General features: G+C 37.8%; 1 protein-coding gene across 1 annotated transcript; it reads left to right on the forward strand.

Moving 5' to 3' along the window:
• Positions 1-1,667: 1,667 nt before the first annotated feature.
• LOC104623594 (transient receptor potential cation channel subfamily V member 6-like) lies at positions 1,668-27,154 on the forward strand. Its single transcript, XM_010290730.1, has 15 exons — positions 1,668-1,798; positions 11,394-11,491; positions 12,038-12,160; positions 13,120-13,260; positions 13,929-14,027; positions 14,247-14,422; positions 15,305-15,451; positions 20,746-20,958; positions 21,272-21,358; positions 22,464-22,540; positions 22,845-23,010; positions 23,295-23,361; positions 23,955-24,223; positions 25,276-25,382; positions 26,881-27,154. Exons 1-15 carry the CDS (start codon positions 1,668-1,670, stop codon positions 27,152-27,154), a joined length of 2,175 nt encoding a protein of 724 aa, XP_010289032.1.

Raw genomic sequence — 27,154 nt, forward strand, 5'->3', positions numbered from 1 at the left:
AGAGGGATGAATGTGTCACTGCTTGCTTGTCCTTCTGATACCAGTCTTCTAGGGCTTTTACTCCCTGGAGAGTCAGTAGAAATTATTCTCTGGAGAACAGCCCAGGAAAATAGAGATTGTGTTTGTCTATCATAGGCACTTAACACTTCAGTGTTATTTATCTTTCTCAACTTTGAGTGGAGTTGCTTCCCCCCTGCCCAAGAATGTTAGAAGGGATACCTCACTGATACTGTTTAAAAACCCTCACATGCCCCTTATAACATCTGGCTGGTATTACACTCTTACCTCTCAATGTACAAAGTAATACATTTTTCCCATTATGACAGTTTAACTTGACACTTCATACTAGAATTGGACAATTCAATGAATCTTGTATTTTAGGATATGATTTCTTAGGTTTGCCTTAAAACATTGTTTGTTTCTGTGTGATGATTTACTTTTTTATAGGATAGGATACATTGTGAGTTTGCAGAAGTTTGGATGTGAATCCTGGTTTGGTAAGTCTAAGTAACCTCTAAATAAACCAGGACTTTTAAAGACATGACTCAGCCCTATTGCTTTACATACTTTTCTCCCTCACCTACTGATTCTGCCTAGGTCCAGGCACCTGAACAGAATCCTTTTCCACAACAGCAGGACTAAGAATGAAGGGACATTTCTCTTGATTCAAGATGCAAGAATATTAGGACAAGTCTTCAGGGACAGAAGATTGGAAAGTAGGAGCTTTTTTTTTTTTATTTTCTTTTTTCTCCCACATAGCTTCCAGCTTCTTCACAAGAAGAAGGATATCTCCTTCTCTTCATTTTGATGTTTTGTCTACTGCTTTACAGACACTCCCCAATGACCTTGATGATGTTTTTCTATATGAAAAACTAGTTTTTGTTAAATAGAAATTTTCATTCCTTTCCTAAATAAGCTTTTTCTGGAAGAAATGTGAAGAAATGTGAAGAAACAATGAGTGATTGTAGAACATTAAAAGAAAACAAAATATGCAAAGCTTACACATTAATCTACATAAATTCTTCTTCCAACTTGTGAAGTGATTTTACGCAGAGAAGGTGGAGTCTATAATGATAATTCCTTTAATGGGATTTGCAGACAGCTGGGGTGGGAGGTGTGTCCTCCTCTATACTACCTTCCCAGAGTGCAGTGTCTTTTAGGGCACGTTCCCACATGTTCACTCACGTAAAAGGTGTTTTGCCTGACTTGTTCAGCTGTTTATTTCAAAATTGCTGAGATGTTTTTTTCCAGAGGAATTCAGAGATACATAAGGAGGATGATTACTTCTAAATTCTAGACTTCAGAAACAAAATACTAGAAGCCTAGGACATTGATTCTGTATGAATTCTTCAGTGCTGTATAGGGTCTTTATGAGTGGTAAGACTGGTGGTGAGCTACTTCTAAATCAGACACACCTTTGGGTTGGGCTATTTTGGAAACTAAGTACTTGATGAGGCTCAAGGTATGGTCTGCTAGGGACAAGTGATTTTATTTTGTGTTTTTACATGTACTTTGATCAGCTGTTTGCAGCTGACGGACAGTCTCCTTGGTAAGTAACAGACTGAGGGTGGAGGAGTCGTGACCTGTACTGAGCCTTCCCTGACTTTTTCCTAAGTGGTGATTGCTGGCTTTCAGACAGCTAGGCAAGAGAGAAAAAGGGACGTGCTATGGGGATACCTTTATTTGGGGATAGCAAGCCCTTCTATTTCCGGATCTGGAATGGACTAAGTCAGAAGTTGCAAGGCAAAAAGTCCTGGGATAAACATCTGGATGAACTCTACTTACTCCAGCAGAAAAGGTACAGTGCATTTCATCCCTCTTGTCTTCCCTTTCTTCTGCTGCTCTCTCCCTGTAGCTGATTCTCACTCTTTTCCCTTAGGCTTTTCTGCTAGTAGATAAACTTTAAACAACCCTGGAGCACTTCTCTCTATCAGATATATTCTTTCAAGGTGGAATGCTTCTGGAGTTCCAATCTTATCTGCTTTCACAGGTGGGTTTACTGGGTCGCAATTGAATTACCCTGAGTGCAGGGCTTCAGTAACAAATGAATAATGTATACTTTTCTCTTTCCTGCTTCATTGGTAAAGTTCACAAGAAAATGCAGGAGGGTTTTTTTGTTGATTTTTTTTTTTTTTAATTATTATTAGGAGCGTGTGTCATGTATATGCTGCAGTCAGCTGAAATTACGGCCTTTTTGCAAGGATTCTGCTTTCTGTCTCTCTAAAGGTTGCCCTTACTGTGGAATAGAGTGGATTCATTGTTGTTCCACATTCTGGTGGTCGGTCACTACCTGGATCAGACTGCTGTTTCTCACCCCCATGGCCCAGGTGTCAACATGTACATTTAGACCTTACATTGTCAAGAACATTGACTGTGTCTTCACATTTAAATAGTGAATCAAGGCTGTTTTTACTGCTGTGCAGAGTTGCTCCCTCCACACACAGGAATTCAGGAATATTTATGTAAATCCAGCTGAATCTGTTTTCCATTGTCTCTTGTCATTTCTGCATGTACAAACACTGCAGTACTCAAACAACAAATTGCTTCCAGTTGCTTGTAAAATTTGTTTTTGCTTTCCTCACAAAACTGAGGAAACATCTAAACATCTCTTGGGACAAAAGGGTGGCTGTGTGGGACAAAATCTATCTATCTGTACGTGTGTACAGATGTATGTATACACACATATACGTATAGAAATAAGTAGGATAGTACCTTCAGAGGGACAAATGTACATATCTATCAAAAAAAGCATATATCATCATCTAACTTCTGAGGAAATATCAAAAGCCTGTTCTTTTTTACTTCAGAGCAGTGGGACTTAAATACACTTAAAATGGGAGAAACAGTGGGAACAATAGTGTCTCCATAGAATGCTGACGTGTTTACATCTTGGTATGTCCATGAAAAGCATCACAGGTAACTTAATAATAAGTTCTCAGCAGATTCTGTAATATACAAATGAATGTGTGAAAAGTCTAAATATATTAATATTTTTATAAATATAAAATACAATTTTAATAAATATATATTCACATTTTTAAGTCATAGAGATGTGGAAGGGACCTCTGGAGATCTCTATCTAACCTCCTGCTTGAAGCTGGACTATTGCCAGCAAGAGATCATGTTTCTTTGGCTTTGTCTAGCTCAGTCTTGAAAGCCTCCTGGGACATGGATCCCACTGTATGTCGGTATGTGTTACAGTGCTGTAGTAACCTCCTCAAGAAAAGTTTTTTCCTAACGTTCGACCTGAACTTTCAAAATCATCATTTTATGCTATAGCCCCTTGTTTTACCATCTGCTGTTGCCAAGAAAGATTTGGCCCCTTCCTTTTTGCTGCTCCCTTTCACATAGGCTGCTGTTAAACTGCCCTTCAACCTTCTCTTTGCTCGACAATCCTAATTAGTCATGTGCTGCAGGCCCATGAACAACTTATGTGTTGCTACTGGTAGATGAAAACAGAAAAACTCTTAAGCATGTAAACCATTCTTCATAAACTTCTCTTAGATCACTATAGTGCAACCCTAGTGCTCCCCCAAACTAACATTTCTGTGTTTCATTATAAAACTCTGCATAATGACATATGTAGTGCATACGATATCATTGTCTGTGAAATCACAGTTGCATGTGGACACAATTGTTCACTTGCATTTTAGGTCTATGTTTCCCATAGCTTTCAACTGACATAAATTAACCTCTGCGATTTGTTCAGAAATTACATGGTGCCAATATGTGGATACTCTTCCCCTAAAGAGGGGCAGGACCATTTCTCTCCATCTCTCTTATTATCCTACTCTTTCCTTTGTTTTCCTTTCTTGTCCCCAGAGATACTCAGAGTTTGAGGGGAAAGAAAATGAACAACTTGCAGAGGACTGGAATCAGTTTTATTGCTTTCATATTCTCAGTTATGTACTGATAGAAAAACACAACAGGAAAACCTTCTGTGGTGATCTGTGTATGGGAACTACTCTCATAAACCTTTGCTTTTGTGAAAGAACTGTTGTAAGCCAAGAGGGCTTTTACTTCATCCTGTCATTTTGTTGTGTGGAATTGCAGTGTTGTGGCTGCAACTTGAGTTCTTCTTAGTGTTAATGGTGTTGGAATACATACAGTAATAAGAATTAAATTCTATTATTGAAAGCCAGTGGTAAACATCTTATTATTAAACTAGTATGCTCTGACTGCACACAGAAAGTCTGCAAGAGAACAATGTTTTTTCCTGTCCTACCACTGGTGATAATACCTGAAAGCTGTTTTGGTAGTTCTCACCTTCACTGGAATTGCTGTTCATTCTCTTTCTTCATGTGCAATAGTTCTTAGAATCTTATCAGCTGCTGATCTCAACATTATCCACAGTGAGGGATTTCTTTGGCTTAATCCTGCACTATATAACATTTCCCAAAGGGACATCCAAGATCAGGAAATGTGATACAATCTCCTAATATTAAAGAGGAGTTTGAGTTTATTTTGCCTTACTCTGCTGGTTTCTTTCTGTTCAAGACTCTCCTTTTTAAACAGATTATAGGTCAGTGTGGTGTCCCAGGGGCAGTGGTCACACCTCATATGTCCCTTCTAGAATTATCTTTGGAAGTAAACTCCAGGATCTACATAGCCTGGAGCATATGAACATAAAACCCCAACATAGTCCATAATCATGGGGAACAAAGAGGTAAATACTTATGAAAATTTAGGTCTGATAGATGTAAAGAAGAATCACATGCCTGTCACAGTCTAATAGATCTTGCAGAAATTATGAGAGTTATTCCTTGTTTTATTTTTTTTTAGTCTGGCTTTCAGTGTAAACGGTTCTAAGGAAATGTGTAAAAAATCTTCCTAGCATGTAATTTTAGAAATTCTACCGTATGAGAATTTAACTGTTCATTCATACAAAATAATTAATAAATAAATTAGGGCAAGTGAGTACATGGATCCAGGACAATTATGTTCTATTTTTCTTTCTGCTGTTGCCTGCCTCTATGATTTCTGCGTGTCTCTTCTCTCTCACAGCTGCTGCTTAGGGATTAGTGGTATCACCTGGCCTTTGTGGGATGGTCTGAGCCTTAATTAGTCTCATGACAATAAAATATTTGTGTGATACATTAAAAAAAACCTAAAAAAACAAACCAAAACAAAACATTTTTACACATTAATTAGTTGTATAAATCTGTTCTATGAGAAATAATACTTTAGAGACGCTTGGGAAAATTTGCATAACTTGCAGAAAACTATGGCCATTCCAAACATGTCACAGTAAAAACTTTATATCCTCTTTAGTTTCCAAATTTTTTTGTGGTTCTTTAGTCTCACAGACATATTAGTGAAGTGCTTTGATTTGCTTACCCTTAAAACAAACATGGCACAAATAAAAAGTAGCTCAGCCTAATGCTATTAAACTGAGTTGCTTAAGAGCTGTATAGGGACACATAGAGCCTTCAGCTTCTAGACAAATATTTCTTAAGCTGGTAGTGAGAGATGTCACCATAGTTTTGCTGTTCATTTGTCTAAACATTACTGAGTTTTCAGTGTAAAAATTGACATAGGACTGTCTTAAAATCAACAGTGCCTGTCAGTATTAATTGGTTCCTTTGCTCACAAAGGTGACAGTGGAATAAAGATGTCAGCTCCCAGTTCCACCACTTAATTTGTAATATATGTCAATAACAGTGCTTCTGAGTAGTCAATATGCAAAGCCTGTTGGAAACTCTGCTGCTGCATGTAAAATAAAGTCAAAAGTATCACTGTCAGCATTTCTGGTCTTTTCCTATGCTGTTATACCTTCATCCTAATGGAAGTTTTGAGTCTAGTAATGGAAAGCAAGCCTCCTTAATTTCACAAATGTAAAGGTCCTTCAGAACTCACATTTCCCCAACAAGGCACACACATATGACCTCAGTGCCCAAGACATGGCTTAGGCTCACAGATTTAGAAAGCTATTTGCCTTCTTAAACTGAGCTATAGGTTTCCTTGAGAGGAAGTAAACATGAGATTTGTGTTCTGAAAAAAACACACCCCAAATTAAAAAAGTTGTTGGAGAAAACTAATTAAAGGAAGGGTAAGGAATGCATCCCAGAATAAAACTGGCAGAAAATTCCTATTGAAGAAGGTTGGAAGTTTTGATGTAGGATGAGGTTATGCTTCAGAGAACAAATTAGTTTTATGAATAATGCAGTGATAATAAATAATAACTAACATCTGCTGCACTGTTAATATAGTTCTAGCTTGAGATTATTTTTAGGATGGTTTCAGATGCAGAATTTAAAAAAGGAGATTAATGCAAGTAGGTTGCTCTGCTGGAAGTGACTGAGCAAGATTTCTATTGCTTAATGTGTTAGAATGCTAAATATCTGAAGCGATAAGGTTTCCCCATCAGTTTCTTGTCTAGTAGCATCAGCAATTAGTATCCTGTTTAATTTATTTCCAGAGAAGCTCTGTTTACTGTCAACTGAAGGGTCTTCAACATACATGCACAAAAGGTTCCTGTTAATTTGCCTAGTCTTGCTGTCAGTGCTGAAGAAATTTGCTGACCCTGTCCCTGCATTGATTTTCGAAAGCCCCTGTTGTCTGTCTCCTTTTCACTTCATCCTATTACTTCCTAGCTCATTCTTTAGCATCTTGTTAGATGATTGTATTGATCCTCTTTCTGGCTGCTTAGCTTCCTCTGAGCACTCCTCTGCTCTCATGAAGTCTTGCACACATTTCCATAAGCATACTAGCGGAAGGAAGGGAGAAGATGAATCTCTCTTGGCAATTTCATGATGGAGTGTTGACCATGGATATTCTGAGCAGCATAACAAGGAAAGAAAAGAAAACTGAAATAATATACTGCTGATGAATTTATAGGTCAGTTAGAAAGAATTGCTTTAGACCCTCAGTAACTGACATAGTTATGGGGATAAAGCATGAAGCTAGCAGATGCCAAACTTATACTAGAGAAAACAATAGGAAAAGTCCATAAAGTGAATGACTCAAGTTGTAGAATCTGACAAGGGAAGGAAAGAGGAGAAAGAGATGCTCTGTTGCACCTTTGGTGAGCTCAGTCTTGAAAAAGAAGCTTCAGATTGGTTGTTGTCCAGACAGTTCACATATTTAACATATTTCCGTGTTTAAAAAGAATAACCATATAAATCCAAAATCTTCTTATAACAGAGTTAGGACTTATGGACTTGTCCTTGCATTCTTAATCTCTTCATAAGTGTAATGAGCAGAATGCATTTGAAAAGAACTGCTGAAGAAGCTGTAAATCCCAAAGGGTACATATTACCAGCAGAAAGTGCTTGTGAAATCCTTAACCTTGTTTAAAACTATTTTACATGACTCCCTCAGTCAGAATCTGACCTACATTCTATCTTCTCTTTGTTTCACAATGGATTTTCGGGTGTTCCTGATTTTGTCCTCACCTATATTGAAAAACAACTCACAGCTTCCTGAGCATATTGAATCACCTGTTAAGAAAACTGACTGATAGTATTGCATGATCAAGTCTCACTAAGTGTCTCAACACAGCTACATTCCTTAGCTCAGTAAGAAGAACCCAGGAGCGTTCCAGGTGGCTTTCATTGCCCATCAGAACTAATGGTTAGCTATGTGCTTGTGCTTATCCTAAACTGATCCTATAAGGCAACATGAGTACTGCCTAGTATTACAGACCTAACTTAGCTGGTTAAATTAGGAGCTCAGTGTCTCTTGACATGAATGATTTAGAACAGGAGCTTAGATGTGCTGAATTATCTTTTCAGAGTGTTTCTGATGAATCATTCTCTGAAAGCCATCCTCTCCATCCAGTGACATAATGGTACTCTATGGAAACTAAGCATCTAATCTAGGCAGGTCTGTTAAGAGACTAAGCCACAGATTTTACCTGCTGCTGCTTTGACACACGGGATCTAGAATTGTAGAATGTAAAATTCATACTGTGTTTGATGGGTCAGGAACAAAATTGGTTAAACATGCAGAACTTAAAGAAATTAAAGTGTTTGGAAGGTTCTAGATTCAAGTGACTTTGTTTTATTTTTTATATTAGTGAATTTGTCTCACCTAGCACTTGACATTTATATGCTCACCACATTGCTGTAATGTAGTAAAAATGAGTTGATAATTATAATGGTATGTTTTAAATGAGAGTAAAACATTTCCCCAATTATGGGACAGAAAATTAGATGAGAGTAAAAGCTTATGGTATAAACATGTAGGTCATGGACCTTTGAGGCATCAGAGGCAGTGTGCCATGACATTTACCAATGCTTCTGGGTTCTTCACCAGCTTGCTATTTGGCCTGGGATCTCTGTTTTTTTAAGCCCTACAATAGAGGTTCCTACAATAAGTAGAAAAGTTTTGCAATTTTGCACTAAATTTATGAAATCTGAGTATAGAAGTTATTAGGTATCTCCATCTTAGCAAGCTTGTAATTTAATTAGTTGTTTACAAGGTCTTTAGAGAATTTTGTGAGAAAGGTATTTTTCATGTCCTCCCACATTGTCTCTTGCTCAATCCTTCCTCCTCTGTGAGGTCATTGGAGGGATAAAGGCCTACCCAGTAAAGAATCAACATACTAATTGTAGCATTGTTTATACTATTGAAATCTTTCCTCCTTCCCACTTCGTGACTCTGAAATTTACATTCTCCAGGAACACAGAGCCTTTCTCAGCCAAAATAATGGCAGAGGTGGCAAGCTTGCTTCACTGATACCGAATCTTACAACTTTTGCTCAGAGTGCCTCTTTATTTTGTTCCTGTTTGTCTGATCCTAGATGCAATGTTCTCATCAAATAATCTTGTAATTAGCAACTAACGCAACTAATGCATGAGTAAACTAAAGAAGGGATACTTCCTAAAGCAGAAAGGCTAAGAGTTTGAAGGACACACAAAAAATATCTCAGGATGGCTCCCTGGTTTCTTCAGGATGGTTTTTTATATTCTGAATGTTTTTATTTCCCCTCTGTTTTTCAGTGGTTTTCTAGTCTAGTCTCTAGTGACGTAGATAATGAGGTGCTGTTGGTGACAAGAAATGCTCCTTTTATGGAATTATAAATATAATGTTTAGTTATGATTCTATTACTTCTAGCTCATGCCCAATAATTAGAATTATTCCTATTTATTTGTGTAATTCTGATACTCCTCTTTTTTTTGCTTTATCCTCCAAGTTCTCTCAAGTGTGTCAGTGTCTTTCGTCTATAAAGGTGTGCAGAACTCACACATTTTAGGTGGATTACATCCAGAGATAATGGCATATCAAATAATATTTTTTTTTGCTTCAAGTTTCTATTGTTCATAAATGAATAATTTAAAGCAAGAAATACGTATTTCTGTAAGTCACAGAATTTATGTTTCCTGTTTTCCTATGGTTTTATCATTAAATTATGCTATACCTAATAAGCACAAGTTCTGAGAAAACGTTTTGTGCAATAAGCTATTTATATTCTCTCTCTTTCTCTGATGTGGATTTTCTTGTGGCTTATGATAGAGCTATACTCATAGATAATGTATTCTAACATCAGTGTTATCACTTAATGCAAAACACCTATTGCTTTATACAGTATTTGTCCTATAAACTGTATCCTCAAAATCTTGTAACTAAATAATACTAGAACACAAGGAAGAAAATTGGGACATTACAAAGAGAAAGCATTGAACATATGTCCAGATATATGGTTTGATTAATGTATTTGACCCAGATGCTCTGTGTGTATGTGAGACTAACATCCAGTCTCTTGGCAGTTGTTAGATTGAAGGAAAAGGACAGACTGGGGCTGGTAGGCAAATGAGGGCTGATGTTCTCCTTGTACATATCAGCTTGAACTTGTCATTGTTCTACTATGTTCCTTAGACTTATTTCATATCACACATTACAGCTTGAGCTGAGCCATGCTAGATAATTAAGAATATATTAAACATCTGTATTACAAGAAAGCAGGGGTTAGATAAACGCAAAATTTACATCTGAACAGAGGTCTAAAATTGAACTTATCCTATCTGGAGAGAGGAACCTCTTTCTATTTCATACTGAAAATTCATGCGACATAGGCTGTTTCTTTGGGTTTGAAGGTCTTTTGTCATCTAAAGCCTTTAGCTCCTGAATATGGGCTAGCTAGAATTCTTTATTTGTATAAAAACAAAAATAAAAAACCACCACCCCAAAACACTTATGAATTAAAAGATGAATCTGAAAATATTCAAGGAAAACAGAAATATTTACTATAAATTAGTAGATTTTGTTCTATTTTTTGTGATATTTGGGTGGCTAACCCATTATTTTGAATATTGTCAAAGCTTACTTGGATGCTGAGCAAACAGGCATTGCAGGTAACTCTTTGCACCTTCAGATACTTATACACATGGATAAGAACCCTATCCAAGCCTTCTCTTCTCCAGGCTAAACAGTTCCAGCTCTCTCAGCCTTTCCTCATATGAGAGGTGCTCCAGTACCATAATCATCTTTTGTGGACCTTTGCTGAACTCTTTCCAGTAGCTCCGTATGTCTTTTGTACTGAGGATCCTAGAACTGGACACAGGACTCTAGGCATAGCCTTACAAGAGTAAGTAGAGGGAGAGGATCACCTCCCTTGACCTGCTATTTGCATCAAAGGACCTTGCTGTCGTAAAGTTTAATGACTATACTTGTACATTCTTCATCATCCCCAAAGGATCTACTCAAATAATCTAGAGGCTCATGGAAGACCCAAGGACATTCTTCAACTATAAGAGAACCATTTAGTCTGGGATTTTCCCAGGACAAGCATACATTTCAGTTCTCAACAATTTCCTCAATTTTCTCAGCATTAGAGAAAAAAATAGTATAACTAAGCTTTCAAATTTTTTCTCATAACTTTGTATGATGAGAAACTACATTTCAGAGCTCATTCTTTTAATTATACCATAAGAAATGTTGCTATGACACAGGAGGAATTGTTGTTTGTACTTTTTCTTTTCCATCCATTATGGGAGTAATTCAGATGCCACCCTTTTTTATTTTATTTTATTGTGCTGTGTAAAAAAAACTACCGGCTTTTTCTGGCTCCTGAGATTACTAGTCTACTGGCAGTAGGGCTATCAAATGACCCATCGTTCTCTATCTTCTGTGCCTCAGAATGTGGGCTATATAAACCAGAAACTTCTGGTTATTCATTTCTCCTATCTTTCCCTCTGCTGCCACCATATGGTTAAGTGTCAGTAAGCCAAGAGATGGTGAACTACCTGCGTTTTTTAGCACTGCACTTGCCTGCTTTTGCGAGTTCTTTTTTTTGCACTCAAAAAATATGTCAGATGGTAGGTGTGCCTTACCAATCTTTCAGTGAAAATGTTGAAGATACGTACTGTCTCAAGCATTGGCCATGCTAAGTCTGGAGAGAGGCACCATTTGTTTGAGGGTGTTTCTTATCAGACACGTTTTCTTGACTACAGGATCTGGGAATCCCCACTCCTCCAGGCTGCCAAAGAGAACAACCTCCCAGTCATTAGGAAACTTCTCACTGATGGAACATGTGATATCTATCAGAGAGGTAACTCAATTATTTGTGACAAATGGTTTTCTGTATAAGGCAAGAACCTGCTACAAGAAGTATAGTATGTTTGTTAGTTTGCTAAAACATTTGCATTAGCAGACTCAAACTACGTAACTATATGTCAACAGCTTTGCAACAAAGTGAGTTTTCTAACTTGGAGAGCTCATCAAACCCTAAAGGAATGGTGAAGACCGGAGGTTTACAGCTTGAATAGACCTTTTTTTCTAGAGGGACTGAGGGAGGTGGTTTACTGTGGAAGGTGGTCCCTAGAAGGCCTGTGTGCTCACTCATTTCACACCTAAGTTTGCTGTCACTCACAAACACCTGAAGTCTCTGTTCAGCTTTCAGATTTTGAACAGGGTGAAGGATAGTGGCTATGTAGTCATGTGGCTTTTACCATGTCATATGGTGAGGTGGCACCTGGCAGTACTCAAGGGAGGACCAAGCACTCCCGTAATTCTCCATGCCAATAAATCCATTTCTGCTTTTGTCCCATATAGTTGAATGTCTAGATGACTCACATGTTTCTCCTACTGTTTTTAGGTGCACTGGGGGAGACTGCCCTTCATGTAGCTGCCTTGTATGATAATGTGGAGGCCGCAGTGATTCTGATGGAAGCAGCTCCTGACCTTGTCAATGAGAGGATGACTTCAGAACTCTATGAAGGTAACACCTCAGTGAATGAGGATGGGCAGGATTCTCTGCTGGGGGAGGGAGAAATTTAGGACATTTAGGAAAGTAGCTTATACTATTCTTGTTCAATATATTGCTAAACTGCTACATCGCAAAACAAGCACACAAATGGCTCCCGACCATTTGTGGAAGGTTGAATTATATTAAATCGAAGTACATACATGTGAAAACATGCAAATGCATAATTGACAAACTCTTAACCACAGGTGGGCCTGTTTCCTATAGCAGGATTGCAAAGATATGTACAGTTTACTTTCTGCCATAGTCATGTGTAACAAAGGGGACATGCATACATACATCAGACATTACCTGATCTCCTCTGAAAGGAGAGAAAAAAAGGTTCTTTGGTTGACAAAGAATAGGGACTGAAAGCAAATGAGGGACACTGCTTTTGAGTTTAGACTCTGAGACTGGTTTTTAAAGAATGGTTCTGATTGACCACACAGAAATGCCAGACAGAATCCTGAAACCACTAAAATAATAATGATGGGTTTTTAGAAATTCTAATACCTAGTTTCATGGATTAGAGCAAACCTTCTCTGGGAGCTTTGTATTGATCTCACCTTCATGTCCCATGAAGGAAAGCATAGTCCCTTCTGAGAGACATGACCTTTCAGTGTGCTTCTTGGAAGAGTGTGGCAAGTTTTGCTTTCCCCCAGAAAAAAAGCTAGAAAGTGTATAGTGGGTTTTGGCAGGTTGTAAAGTCAGTTTGCATGAATTCCTAAAAGGTTTAAATAGAATGGCACCTCTGGAAAATCTGTAGTCCACTCTTCTGTACACAACAGGGATAATTTCAAACATAAATCATATAGCCACTATGGATGCAGTTCCAAAAAACTTAGAGTTAACTTGAGTGAAATGTGAACTGCAGGCTACTGATCAGACTGAAGTTGCTTTCTTGGAAGGCAAGGTTTTATTTCTGTGTCTTACAGGGCAGACAGCTCTCCACATTGCAGCAGTGAACCAGAACATCACTTTGGTGAAGGCTTTACTCAAGAGAGGGGCCAATGCCCGTACAGCACAGGCCACTGGGCACTTCTTCAGGCGCAGCTCCCACAATCTTCTCTATTTCGGTACAGCCTTATCTTCTCCCCTTGCTGCTATGAGAGGGAACCAGCAGAGTGGTGTGAGAATATAAGGCAGGCTTGCTTTAGTCCCCATCTAAACTGGATGAGCAGAGGTTCCTGTCTCCAAGTGTTGGCAGTCACACACCTTTAAGTAGACAGTAAGACTCCATCTGAGTATGTAAATGCTATATAAATATAAATATAAATATAAATAGAAATAGAAATAGAAATAATAGAAATAGAAATAGAAATAGAAATAGAAATAGAAATAGAAATAGAAATAGAAATAGAAATAGAAATAGAAATAGAAATAGAAATAGAAATAGAAATAGAAATATCATACACATTTTATATATTTGCATGTATAAAAATATATTGCATAGGAATAATAATTTAATTTCTTCCTAGCAGCATATACTGCAACATACTTGTCAACCTTCTTATGGAGATAATCTGAAAAGAATACTTCTTCCTTTTAGTGTTGTGCGGGGCAGGCCCTCTTCTCCTTTCTGAGTAGGATAAGGAGTGGGGCAGGAAATTTACAGGTTACCGGAAGTAAGTCTTCGTTTCATAACCTCTGGCTTCATAGCATGGATAGTTTTCTCTCAGTGTGCTTCAACCTCTCCTGCCACCTAGGGTCTTAAAGTTGTTTCTCCTCTTTCCTTTCTTTGCAGGAGAGCATGTTTTATCATTTGCTGCCTGTGTGGGAAATGAGGAAATTGTACAGTTGCTCATTGAAAATGGAGCTGACATCAGAGCTCAAGATAGTCTGGGTATGTGCTGTGGGGACTAGTGAATTGCATATAGTGGATCTGGACACTTTAAATCAGACTGTTATCTGTGCATGGACATATTTTTCTCTCATTACAAGCAGCTGTGGGATGAGGGATGTGAGGAAAACAAAAGCCATTGTTAATGGCATCAGTCAATTGCCAGTCTTTGCACAGGGCTGGGCTATTCCATATACTTTATCTGGTCTGCTTCCTTCATAGGTAACACTGTTCTTCACATCCTGGTTCTCCAACCTAATAAGACATTTGCCTGCCACATGTACAGCCTGATACTTTCCTATGACAGGAACAAAGAGGGACCAGGATCACTTGAATTGATTCCTAACAATGAGGGGCTTACTCCATTCAAACTGTCTGGAGTGGAGGGCAACACTGTGGTGAGTTTAAAAGTGACACAGTTGCCTCCATACAAAAGGGGTTATTCAGAAAAGGTCAACATCATCCAGACCAAGCAAGTTTGTACATGTTGTTAGTGGGTAGAAGATACATAACAAGTCTGTCTTTTTTTTTTTTTTTTGCCAGAAGTCTAATGTAGGACCAGAAAACCTGTATAAAAAATTTCTTTACCCTAATGAAAGAAATGAGTGCTTAAAGAATATATCTTTTGACCCAATTTTTGAAGCATTTGAGTTTAAAAGATATTGACAGAAAGATCCACTCCAAGTATGTTTTTAAAAGTATGACTGAAATTATTGTCTTCGTTGTCTAGATTTTATCACCCTAAATATGACACACAGGAAATTTCTTCAGGTATCCACAGACATTTATTCATAGTCAAGAACTCAATATTTAATGTAAACTTGCACCATTCCCCTTAATAAAAAGTCAAGAATGGTTAGTGTTTCTTCTGTAGATTCACAAAGGACAGGATCACTTCCCTTGCCACACCTCTTTCCTGATAACTTGTAGAAGAGTATAAAATATTTTTTTTCTAATCAACATATAATTCCATATGAAATCTATTGCCAAGATGTATAATGGTGTCAAATAACTTTGACAGTTTGATTAGAATTTAGAATAAAAATCACTCATGCTTTACCTCAAGCACAGGTTAATAATCAAATGGGAGTCAGAAAAGTTCTTCCACTTCTTAGCCTGCTATAATTGTTCCTGAGGGATATCAGAACCACAACAACTACCAAGTTCAAGGAAAATACATTCTAATTAGAGAGTTTTTAACAACTGTATTTGTTTTCACTGCAAATACACTATGCACTGGAAAGCTTCTGATATCCTCCACCCCCTTCTTTTCTCCTCAGATGTTTCAATACCTTATGCAGAAGCGGAAGCACAATCTCTGGTCCTTTGGCCCCTTGACCACTGTTCTCTATGATCTCACAGAGATTGACTCATGGGCTGAAGATCAGTCCTTCCTTGAGCTCATTGTCTCAACCAAGAAGAGAGAGGTATTGTGGACACCATATGCTTTCTATGTGCAGACCATGATGATTATAAAAGGAGAAAAATGATGAGTTTGAAGGTTCAAGCTCTTTTATATTATACATAGAGCACCATGTGCTGCAGGAAATACAGGAAATGTAGCAGCTTTTTAATGATCTGGCTACATCTGATGCTTTACACACAGTTTCTTCTGAGATGTAAAACTTACAGATTGAAAGAACTTAGTATGAGCAAGCTACAGGAAATGACACTGTGTGATTCAATAAAGGGTTCTCTCTCTTTCATCAGTTTCAAACATATCAGTAACAAGTAGCTTTAGAGTAGCTCTAGCAAGCAGCTTTCTATAACTGTGATACTGATTAATTCTTACTATGTCCCTGTGAGACAAGACTATATTCAGAAATCCTAACCTGGAATGCATTTTAAAATCACTCATTATTATTCTACTCTTCTTTTAATGACATTGCTTGTCCAGGCTATGACTCAAAACAAAGTAGGTAAATTATCTCTGCTGTAGGCTCAAAAACTTGTAAAGGGATCACGAAGACAAAAATAGGAGAGTGTAATGGCAATCTTAGACAGATCTGCTGAAGACTTTCAAGGTATACTACCCTATCAGTTGTAATCACCTTAAATAATCCTAATAGGACAGGAAATTAATCAGAAGACACTTTAATTAGCATAGTAATATTCATGCTGTATTATTTCCATCTATCAAAACTTTAGTCAAACTTCTCTAACAAATGTTTTAGCTAATGGAGGGTGCTGCACAACGTGAAGGAAGTCTATGAAACTCTCATTTGCTTTTATTTAAAATCCTTTAAATTTCTATGTGTTTTCCATACAGAAATTCAGGGGAAAGACGTCTATGTCAAAGAAATAGAACAACCTTAGCAGTTGTCCGGAAAACTAAACCATAATCCTAAAAGAAAGAATATTGTGCCTCATCTTCTCCCAAAGCATGTAGTGCATTCAGATCCAAGATTCCTAATTTCAGAGGATAAGATGTCTCCAAATACCATGAAATATTATGATTTCTTTATTTTCCAGAATGCTCTTAAATATGAGTAATTGTTATTTTTGCATGCATAACGAGTACTTCTTTTTTTGTATTGTATATATGTTTGGTCCAAAATGTTTGCTGTCTCCTCTAGAAGAATGCAATATGTGACCCCATCCTCTGATATGGTCCCTGGCCCTCTCAGTCCAGTATTGGACTAGAGTTGCATCTTTGGGCCCCAGTCAGCAGGTTCCTCTTGTATTAAGGGGGATGCATAAACAAATAGGTACTAAATATATTTTCTGACCCTTAAGTGGATGAAAAGTGGCAAAAATAGAAGGGAACTAAGCTACAGGAAGATTATAGTAAGCTCCTGAACTTACATCGTCTTTTGGAAAATGAAATCTACTCTCCTATGCAAAGAATTCCAGAATACTGACTTCTAAACAAAACAGAACACCTAAGGCTATCTAGCTAGGTTCATTACCTCTAACTTACTTTTGATCCTTTAGGATATTTCTTAGGGCATTCAAGAGTCATACCCATTTACTGAAACATACGTATTCCTCACAGTTTGTGCAATCTGTCTTTGGCAGACTTGGAGGAAGTAGGGCAATGTAGCAAAAGGAGGAAAACATCTAGAGTGCAATAAGTTTTCCTTTAAAGTAACCCACTCATGCCACTTCAACTTATGTCTCCTTCTTGTTTATTACAGTGGTCCCTTAAACATTACAATAGGAAGAAGGTCTGGAAGCATTCAATAAAGTGTGAGGGTCCAATTCATAAGCAAGTTGTAAAGTACACACTGTTTGTCCTACTTATGCTCTATGCGTTTCTAGCGGGAGCTAAAGGCTTCATATAGAAGTTTCAATTAAGTATCACCCAGATAATAATGCAGAAACTTAAAATGTAATATTTTCATATAAACCATGGAACTTTAGACAAGTGCTAATCTCATTTGGAAAAATGTTCCACTTTTCTTATCCTAAATCATCTGATAAAAAAGACATGTACTGCTGTACAATCAGGAATATTCTGTCATCCTCAGTTCTATGTTCACACACAACAAAAACATTTCAAAGATTTAGCAGATAAATTTTCGTTGTTAGTCTTTTGTTTTACCCTCAAGATGCCATCAGAACTGAGGGTAATTTCCAATCAATTACATAAATAAAACAAAACAATTATATATACAAAACATATATACATATATATGCCTTTGTTTCCCTCTTACAGAAAAGGCCTTGTTGACATTTTGGCGCTTGGTTGGCAACCTCAGAAAGGATTCTCATGTGAATCCTGCATATGTTCTGTGAGAATGGCAAAATAAATTCTTTACTTTTTATAGGTAGAGAAACTGCAAATGAAATAACACTGACTGTCTTAAAGTAGCTGAATCCAACTGCTTTTGACTATCTCTGGAGTAGACCGAGACCCTTGACCTGCAAAGCAAACTTTGATACTCCATAAACATACCAGCCATAGTCCTATTTCTAGACTTTGAGTATTTACATACTCTTATATCAATAGAAATGACACTTCCACATAGGGAAGACAGACAAAGGACTGTGGGTTCACTCTTCAACTATAGAAAACCATTACAACTATAGCTTCAGTTCAGTTTTACTAATTTCTTGCAGATTAGGAATGGAACCTGAACAATTATGATGAAATGACAGAAAAACACAAAAAGAGTCCATGCTAATTATCCGGGCTTGCAGGTGCCAATAAACAAAATATCTCTGTTTTACTTTCACTTTAACAGAGTATGGCTTATAACTGAGTGAAAAAGATAATTTTGTTTTGAAAATGCTTCAGGATGATCCATTTGATTCCAAAGTAGAGATCTAGCTCTTCAACTACTGCAGATTTTGGAGGCCGTGATAACCTGAGTCAGTATCATCCATATATTTTGAAAACAACATTTGTCACTTTTGTGGAATATACTTCCTTGCGGTGGGACTCTATGTAGTTTATGACCACTAGGTCAAATTTTTCAAAAGAACTCAGTATGAAAAGACCCTAATATTCTCTGTTCCATTTTATTCATATCAGCATAGTGCTCTTGTCACTATGGTGTTGAATACCTCCCAGTAGTGCGTTACATACTAAAATTAACATATTTCCCATGTGGTTCATTCTTTCTTCACAGACCAGTTTACTAAGCAGAGCGTCTAATTTTGGTAGGCTTGAGAGTGATTACTTTTTGGCAGAGAATATTGTGTGTTCATATTGGACAAATTTAGTTAAATTGCACTTGGCCTACATTCATCTTATCTAATTTTGTCACCAACTGAGGTGTTTAATTAAGGAATACAGATTCCCTAATTTTACATGTGGTTGATAGAGAAATCCAAGTAATTAAGTATCTCCAGAGAACAGTTTAGATTTTAGGTGAGCTGAATGGCAATCTGTAAGACCCTATTGCCTACAAGGAGAGCAATCTTAGGATAACAACATCACTAATGAAGATACTTCCTTTAGGTGCCTAAAGTTTTGTGATGGCTTTACTTGTAGTAGTGCTATTCTAAGGACATAGATAAGGCAAAGTTTGTAGGAAGAAGTAATGACATTTATTAGACAGTTCATGTAGCCACAATTTTATCTTGTCCTACGAAAACAATTAAAGGAGTGACATTGATCTTTCCAAGTTTTATAGTTGTCATCCCAGCAGCAAATTAATAGATTCACTCAGAGTCACAGATTAGCAATGTTCATCAGAGGAAAAGATGTTGAATTCTTTTTCCATATCATCTCACTGTATTTTCTTTGTCCTTTATATGCATGTGTGCAAATCAACCAAATCAGCCATGAGGACACTTGAGAAAATTTCTGGATTCTTCCTGTTAGTTTTTGAAATGGAATTGTATGATAGGAGAGGATTCTTCCCTCCAGTGCTCATAACTCTACTGCTCTTACTTTTTGTGGAGCCTCTTTGTCACTTCTAAAACTTTTTTTGATGAAGCTTTCTTTTTGTATAGAATTCCTCAGCTACACAGTATGCATGGATATATGCAGAACTTTGACAGAAACACAACCCCAGCTTATGCACCAGCACTATTTTTCATATCATGAAAGATACTCACTGAAGGTTCTGTTTGTTCCTGGAATTGCATGTGGTCTTCTAGATATATTTGAGCTGCACCACTGAGATTCTAAAAAGAAGGACCCAACTTTGTATATAATATAAATAATCTAAAGCAAGTAAGTTGAAAGAGCCTGGGTTTTTCACAGTATATCTCACTGCGGGTATACTTCAGTTTTTATGATCATAGCTGAATGGAGAAAACTTTTGAAAATCCAGTCCATTAATTGGCTGCATTTAGACAGAAATAAAAGAAAAGAACTTTGGAAATCTTTCCAAAGTTCCCTTATTTGCCTGCTAAATCAAGGTAATATCAGTGTCAGTTTTTCAAAGAGAGCTAATGATCTAAATGACCTTTAGATATGTTTCCTAGAGATGAAAAATTTCCACAAATGCTGCTGAAATTGATAGAAATAGCTGTTGAAATGAATGTTAACTTAAATGTTTAAATGTAGAACTCCAATTTGGAGAAAAAAAAGTAAGTGAATTTCACAAGTTTGTGCAGAACCTTTTTTCTGTAGCTGAAAATAGATTCCAAATTATTTTATTTTCAATTCTATGTTCTAATAATGATGTATATTTTTGCACAGAGGAGAATATCTGTCTGCTGTAAAGTGCACTGTGTTATCTTGCTTAACATGAAATATTCTTCAAAATTGATTCCAGTTACAGTAAAAGATAATTCATGAACTGAATTAGTTTTGTACATATTTGAATTTGAATATTCAAAGGATTTATAAACTTTCTGATACTGTAAAGTTAGTCCAGCCCTAATATGTATATATCTTAAAATAATAATATTAATAATGATACTAATACATTATTAATAATATCTTTTATTTTCTGTAACACATTCTCATATATTTGCATTCATTGATCCAGATCACAGGTCTGTCTGAAGTGTGTGTATGCATCCAAGCCTACACAGACCACAAACTTATTCTAGTATCTAACATACTTCTCTTGCATTTCCCACTGGTACTCAATAGCTGTTCTCTGCAGGATATATTTTTTAGTTTTTTTCAAAACTCTTTGCTGGAGAACTGAGCAAATCTAAACCCACTTGAGGATGCCATTTTTGCAAAATAAATTCAGCTTCCTAATGCTGAATGGAGTAGGTGAGAAGAGTTTGTTAACATTCTCCCAGGAAACGGTGTGAATGATGCTTATAAACAAATGTCCTTATGGCAATTAATTCTTTCTATCTTTCTCAGGCACGCCAGATCTTGGACCTAACTCCTGTGAAGGAGCTGGTGAGCCTGAAGTGGAATATGTATGGTCGTCCCTATTTTTGTTTCCTGGCTTTATTCTATATACTCTACATTGTCTGCTTCACTATGTGCTGCATCTACCGACCACTGAAACCCCGAACAGACAACAAAACAAGCAGTAGAGACAATACAATCTATGTCCAGAAAATGCTGCAGGTACTGTGGCTATAGGAGTCTGGGCCCCATAGGCAGCATTGGGCAATTCTAATCTAACATACTTAACTGGGAAGTCTTTCCCTGTTGCCAGCTATTGCAGCTGTCCTATTTCTCTCTTTCCACCTTTGTCAGTGAGGAATATTGGGTATGTTCTGCTTTCCGTTGCTGGGGCTGAGCTGGTTCCTGTGGCCTTGTCAGGCCTAGTCATGTTTCTTACACTAACAGTGGGCCTTCTTTTCCCACATCCCCTTTTTCCTTCCACTCCCTTTAAAATTTAATTTTAATTTCCTCTTGTGCCTTTTTTTTTTTCCAGGAATCATATATGACATATGAGGATGAGCTGAGGCTGGTGGGGGAGCTGATCACAGTCATTGGAGCTGTAGTAATTTTGATCCTTGAGGTAAGAGAAACAGCGAGCTATATAGTCTCGAGTTTAATCAAGACAGATTTTACTTACTAGACAAACATGAGTTTATGCTCACAACTTGGTAGGTGTTATTTGCTTACTCTAAGTTTTTGGATATACACCTGAGGCTATAGACACTGTCAACAGTATCTATTGGATGAAACAGAGACTGTGACAACATACTAGTAAGACTCCAGGTGTGGAAGAAGCAATTAGAAGGACTGGCCATGCTATCAAATACTATCTGCAGGGTAATACCACAGTACCCGTTAGCACTGTGGGTCCAGCTGAATCCCAGCTGTTGCATGAGATTCTTAGAGATTCTTCACCCACCCTTCAGCCTAAGCAAATACTCATGTGCTTAGGGGTGCTGGCTGAAGTGATTTCTGTGCGTACACGGAAAAGTTTATATCTAATTGAAGATCAGTGACGGTATGGGCCTATAACAGCAACCTTACTCAACCAGAGTACATGTTTTCTCCTTACCATGAACTCTCTCTCAAAAAAAAGAAAAAGTTCTTTAAATTAAAACAAATATATCCTCCACTTGATTTTAATATAATATGAAATAGAAGGCTGAAACTTTTATATGAGAAAACTAAAATAATGATGCCAGGATGAACTGAAGTGAAATGGGGCTTGTAAATAGCTTTCTCTCTGCCCATATATGTTCCAGAAGGACAGGTCCTTCTTCCGGTGTTTGGTCAGGACTCTGGGGCTACACTACTAACTTTGATTCCCCAAGAAGGTCTTTTTTGTCTTCACTTCTGTGGCACAGCTGTTTGTCTGGTCTCTTCTCAGTAATCTATATGGACTTCAGGCTCACAGCTCAGTGCTGCAGCATCTCTCTGCCACATACCAAAGTCTCTCAATCTGCCCAAGCATTCTTAGGTTTTCCATCAATCTCTGTCACATCCCAAGAGGGGTCACTTGACTCAATCATTCAGTTTTTAAAGCAATACAGAAATCAAACTGTGAACAAGCAAACAAAGCAGATGTGGCAGGCCCCAAGATATTGTGAATATTGGCTGTTACCATGGCATTGAATAGTATAATGGAATCCATCTAAGTCCTAAAGTCAGTAGGATGTCTCTCTTAGATCCCAGATATCCTTAGAGTTGGAGCAGCGAAATACTTTGGACAAACCATCCTGGGAGGGCCTTTTCACATAATTGTGTAAGTACATCACTTTTTGAGTCTAATAAATAAATTGTCCCTCATTTTCCTCACTGATGTCTTTTGCCAGATGAGTCAATTTCTCCATTCTTTTAGAGTATTCCTTCTTATGATTTACTTCTCTTACTGACTCAACTGGTGTGTATGAAGACAGGCAAGTGGACAGGTAGAGCTGATAATGCTGAGAGGTCTCTCTCTATGGGGCTGGTGGCTATATGTGCCTGTCTTGGAATTTCTGAAAAGAAAAGAAAAAGGAAGGTAAGATTCCTTTACTGAACTTTTTTCACTGTCTCTTCTCTTGCAGCATCACATATGCTTGCATGATTCTAGTAACCATGGTGATGCGTCTCACCAGCACAACTGGTGAGGTGGTGCCCATGTCCTTTGCCCTTGTGCTAGGATGGTGCAATGTCATGTACTTCGCACGAGGCTTCCAGATGCTTGGACCCTTTACCATCATGATCCAGAAGGTATAAGACACAACAGATATGGGCTTGTTACATTTCTCCTGGCACCTCTTTGCAAATAGGGAGGAACTGAAAGAATACTTTTTCTCCCTCAGGACTAGCATTAACAGCAAATGGACAAGTTCTTGTCTGCACAGCGGGTTTTTGACTTTCACATTCTTTCTTTAGTGAAGAAGTTTCCTTTAGTCTACTCATGGTCTTAGAATCTGGAAAACCTTTTACATAGGGTTGCATTGTGGCTTGGTGGGACTTCTGGGTCTTATGGTGGCTCTGTGTTTGCTCTACAGATGATATTTGGAGATCTCATGCGTTTTTGTTGGCTCATGGGTGTGGTGATATTAGGCTTTGCATCAGGTGAGTCTATGAAAGGAAAACAGCATTGTTACACCTGCCAATTTTTTTAGTATGAATTAAGTGCATGGAATTTTATTTCTTCTCAGGTTGCCCTTTGAGTTAGCTCACAAAGGTGGTGATGATGTATAGCTTCTGTTTTTTTGAACATGGTCACTTTCCCAGTACTGATTTCTGCTCTTATGAGTTTGGTTTTCAATTTTTGCTCTTTCCAGGGTAACAGAAATTAGGACAATACAGATAATTCCACATATATATAAATCAAGGTTTAAAAACATACTGTGTTTATTATATTTGTCTTTGGAAAATGAGATTAACACACATAGCTTTATTATATCCTTGAAGAAGAAAAGATCACTGTTTTGAGAACAAATAAATAAAGTAATTCTGAGTCACTTTATAATAGAGACCAATGATTCTAGTCAGGGACTTGTCCTTGTTATGCTAGGTACCGCACTAGCATAGAAACACATGCAGCTCCTTCCCAGACCACTTTGTGTTGTCAGCATCTCTTATAGTACCCTATTGTTGCTCTTGGAATATGTTTCCCGATATTAAGCTACCTCTCCCTCTTTTTCCCTGTTGCTCTCCTCTAGCTTTTTACATCATCTTCCAGACAGAGAACCCTGAAAACCTTGGGCAGTTCTACAACTATCCCATGTCCTTGTTCACTACCTTTGAGCTGTTCCTCACTATCATTGATGGCCCTGCAAACTATGATGTGGACCTGCCCTTTATGTACAGCGTGGTATACTTTGCCTTCGCCATCATTGCAACTCTCCTTATGCTCAACTTGTTAATTGCCATGATGGGTGACACCCACTGGAGAGTGGCCCATGAGCGGGATGAACTCTGGAGAGCCCAGGTAACCTAATTCAGGTGGTAGGGGGTTCACTTTGAATAACGAAGGGGAAAAGTTGTCCAGAGGAAATGTGCTGAACAGTGCAATTACTTACTCTGTCTTCTGTGCTCTGCTCTAAAGGAGGTACTTTAAAACCTTTCCCTGCTCTTCACTTTTCTCAGGGGTTAATAGAATAAGCCATGTCCTTTTAATTCTGTTTTACAGTTTCTGTATGTCAGCCACCAAATTTCTTTCATCCTTTCTATGAGTCCAAAGTGTCTAAATGCGAGACTGCTCTTCTGCACATCTTCCCATGTGAAACTGTCTTCCAGTATATCTTTGCTGTGTGGGTATTCCTACCTTATTTCAAATAGCAGCTAGAAGCCCATCCAGCCTTTCTTGTCCATCGTGTATCTTCCTGGCTCTTTGTTCCTTACACATGCATTGCTTGTTAAATAGAATTTAAAGTTCCATCTTTTTTTTGCAAATCACATTTCTGTGTAACTGAGGGTTAAACTATAATTATAGGGATTGACTGAGGGGAGATAGAATGCAAGGTAATGATTACAAGTAGGTCAGTAATGTCTTTACATCCACTAAGAGAAGTTGGTCTGACTCTCTTGCTCAAAAGGTAAAAAAATTCCAACAGATCAGTTATATAGCTGCTCAACAGGAAATCCATTTCCTAGTATTTTTCTGTAAGAAAGCAGTAAGTCAAATGGTTAAATGTAGTTGTGTGGCCACACTCTGATGATAGTTAATGCAGATATAAATAGTGTCCTCTCCTCTAGCTAGCAAATTAATTACCCTACTCATTGCCATCAGGTATAAAAGGAAAGAAATTTAACAGTGTTTTAAGAAAGAGCACCATTGCTTCTTCAAAACATGGCACAGTTCAGACTAAAACAGTGATTTGCCCTATAATAAACAGAGTATTGACTCTATGATTTTTCTTCATTACATATGGAGCTGTAATGAAGTGTGGTAATGAGTCAGTATTCATGAAACTGATAATTTTGAAACAGAGTCTGATTTTTTTCTAATTCATCCAAGTTCTCTTTTTTTTCATTCTAAAGGTTGTTGCTACTACTGTCATGCTGGAGCGGAAACTGCCACGGTGTCTCTGGCCTCGCTCTGGAATCTGTGGGCGGGAGTATGGACTAGGGGATCGATGGTATCTCAGGTGAGTTCTCTTCTAGTATGTGCTCATAAGGACCACAAAAGAAGAATTCAATGTATGGATGTTAATAAAGAGCCTTTCCAGTGGCCTGGGGAGGAGTGTTTACAGTCCTTTCCTTCCAGAATACAGACCCCAATCTGTTTTCTGCCTGTGATTGATAGACAAACACTGTTCCCCTCAGAAAGCTCTGCTGTGCAATTCCTTGTGAAATCAGCTGATGTTTTCTTATCCATTAGTCACAGGAGACAGACCACAGAAATTGCATGGGCTATAAGGCCTGAATTTTTCTTTCAAACTTCTTATAATGAGTATCACAAAGTTTCACTGCTGTGCTTGGTTGGCTGTCCCTATCTATGAGATACATGAAATGGCAGAGGCAGAATCAATAAACTAGACATTGAGCAGCAATGAACTGCACTACAGATTATTCAAAAACAGAACAGGAATAATTAAAGGCAAGATTTCTTTCTGGTGTCAACCTAGTAACTATATTATACTTTGCAAGGACGGCATCAGGTGGCAAATTCTTAGGTCCAGGATTTCAGTTTAGGCACTGAAATAACAAACAAACTATCTGTAGTCTAGATAACATTAGATTCCTCATTATTTCTGATCTTAATCAATATTTATACTAGGGTGAGAAAAGATATCATTTTGTTTGGGCATGTGTCTTTTCCAACTGCGTCATCTTTTGCTGATAAAGCCAGAAGGGGGAGTGGTGACAGTATAAAATATGACTTTCTTTAGGTTTTAGCAGAGAAATGAACCTTACGGGTTTTCAGGTTTGCTGGGCAGAACAAGTGGACCTAAAATAGTATCAATATGTAACACCTTCAGTCCAAGGTGTTGGACTGAATATAACTTTGCAAGAGCAATGTCCCAGCTAAAATTCTTCATTGGATGCTATGACAAAAGAGTGTTGGTATGATCTAGTTCTGTCAAATTACATATAAGTTCATTTTAACTATTGTGGGATAGTATTTCAGAAGACAAATTATAAGTAATGTAGAGAAGAGTTGATGGAAGTGCAGCAGTTAAATAAAAGTTCAGCAAAACGTAAGTGACACCCTAGCACTGAGGGTGCTAGCAACCATGGGATATCAGAGAAGGAAAGACAAGAACAAAGGAAATGGATGAATATATGTGTATATACAAAGGATCTGGAGCTAGAGTCAGATGGGATAGGTCTGCCAGTAGCATACAGCTGGCAAAATGGAAGGGGCAAATCATGACTGGGGAATGAGTTAAAGGACAGGAAACCACAAGCAGTTAAGAGTAGTTAAGCCAATGATGGGAATGAAGGTCTAGGAGATAATTGTGTGCTAGCAGCTGCTAGCACCATGTCTATAATCAGTTTCCCATTTCTGTGTAGGTTTTCTGGAATGTCTGGGTCAGTAGACATATTTTTGGGAGAGTCTAGCTCCTTGTGGCTGCTTGGTTTTGTTGATAAACTGGCATGTTTCTACTTTGTTTCAGTTTATTTTTTTTAATCCTCTTACAGAGTTGAAGACAGGGTTGATCCCAACAAACACAAGATGATGCGGTACACAGAAGCATTTAAGGTTCAGGATAGGGATAACTATGACAAAGGTTTGGAAAAGCTGGGAATCGATAGGAACATCCTGTACAAGCAGGAGCGGTCTGCTCTGTCATTGTCACGAAGCACATCCAGGACTAGTTCTCACCGTGGCTGGGAGATCCTGAGGCGCAACACCTTCCACCAACTTCGTGGGGAGGTCAGTCATGCCATGGAAGAGGAGGTCTATGATGTCTAA

This window comes from Phaethon lepturus, unplaced genomic scaffold (genome assembly GCF_000687285.1).
Source record: "Phaethon lepturus isolate BGI_N335 unplaced genomic scaffold, ASM68728v1 scaffold4667, whole genome shotgun sequence".
Taxonomy (NCBI): domain Eukaryota; kingdom Metazoa; phylum Chordata; class Aves; order Phaethontiformes; family Phaethontidae; genus Phaethon; species Phaethon lepturus.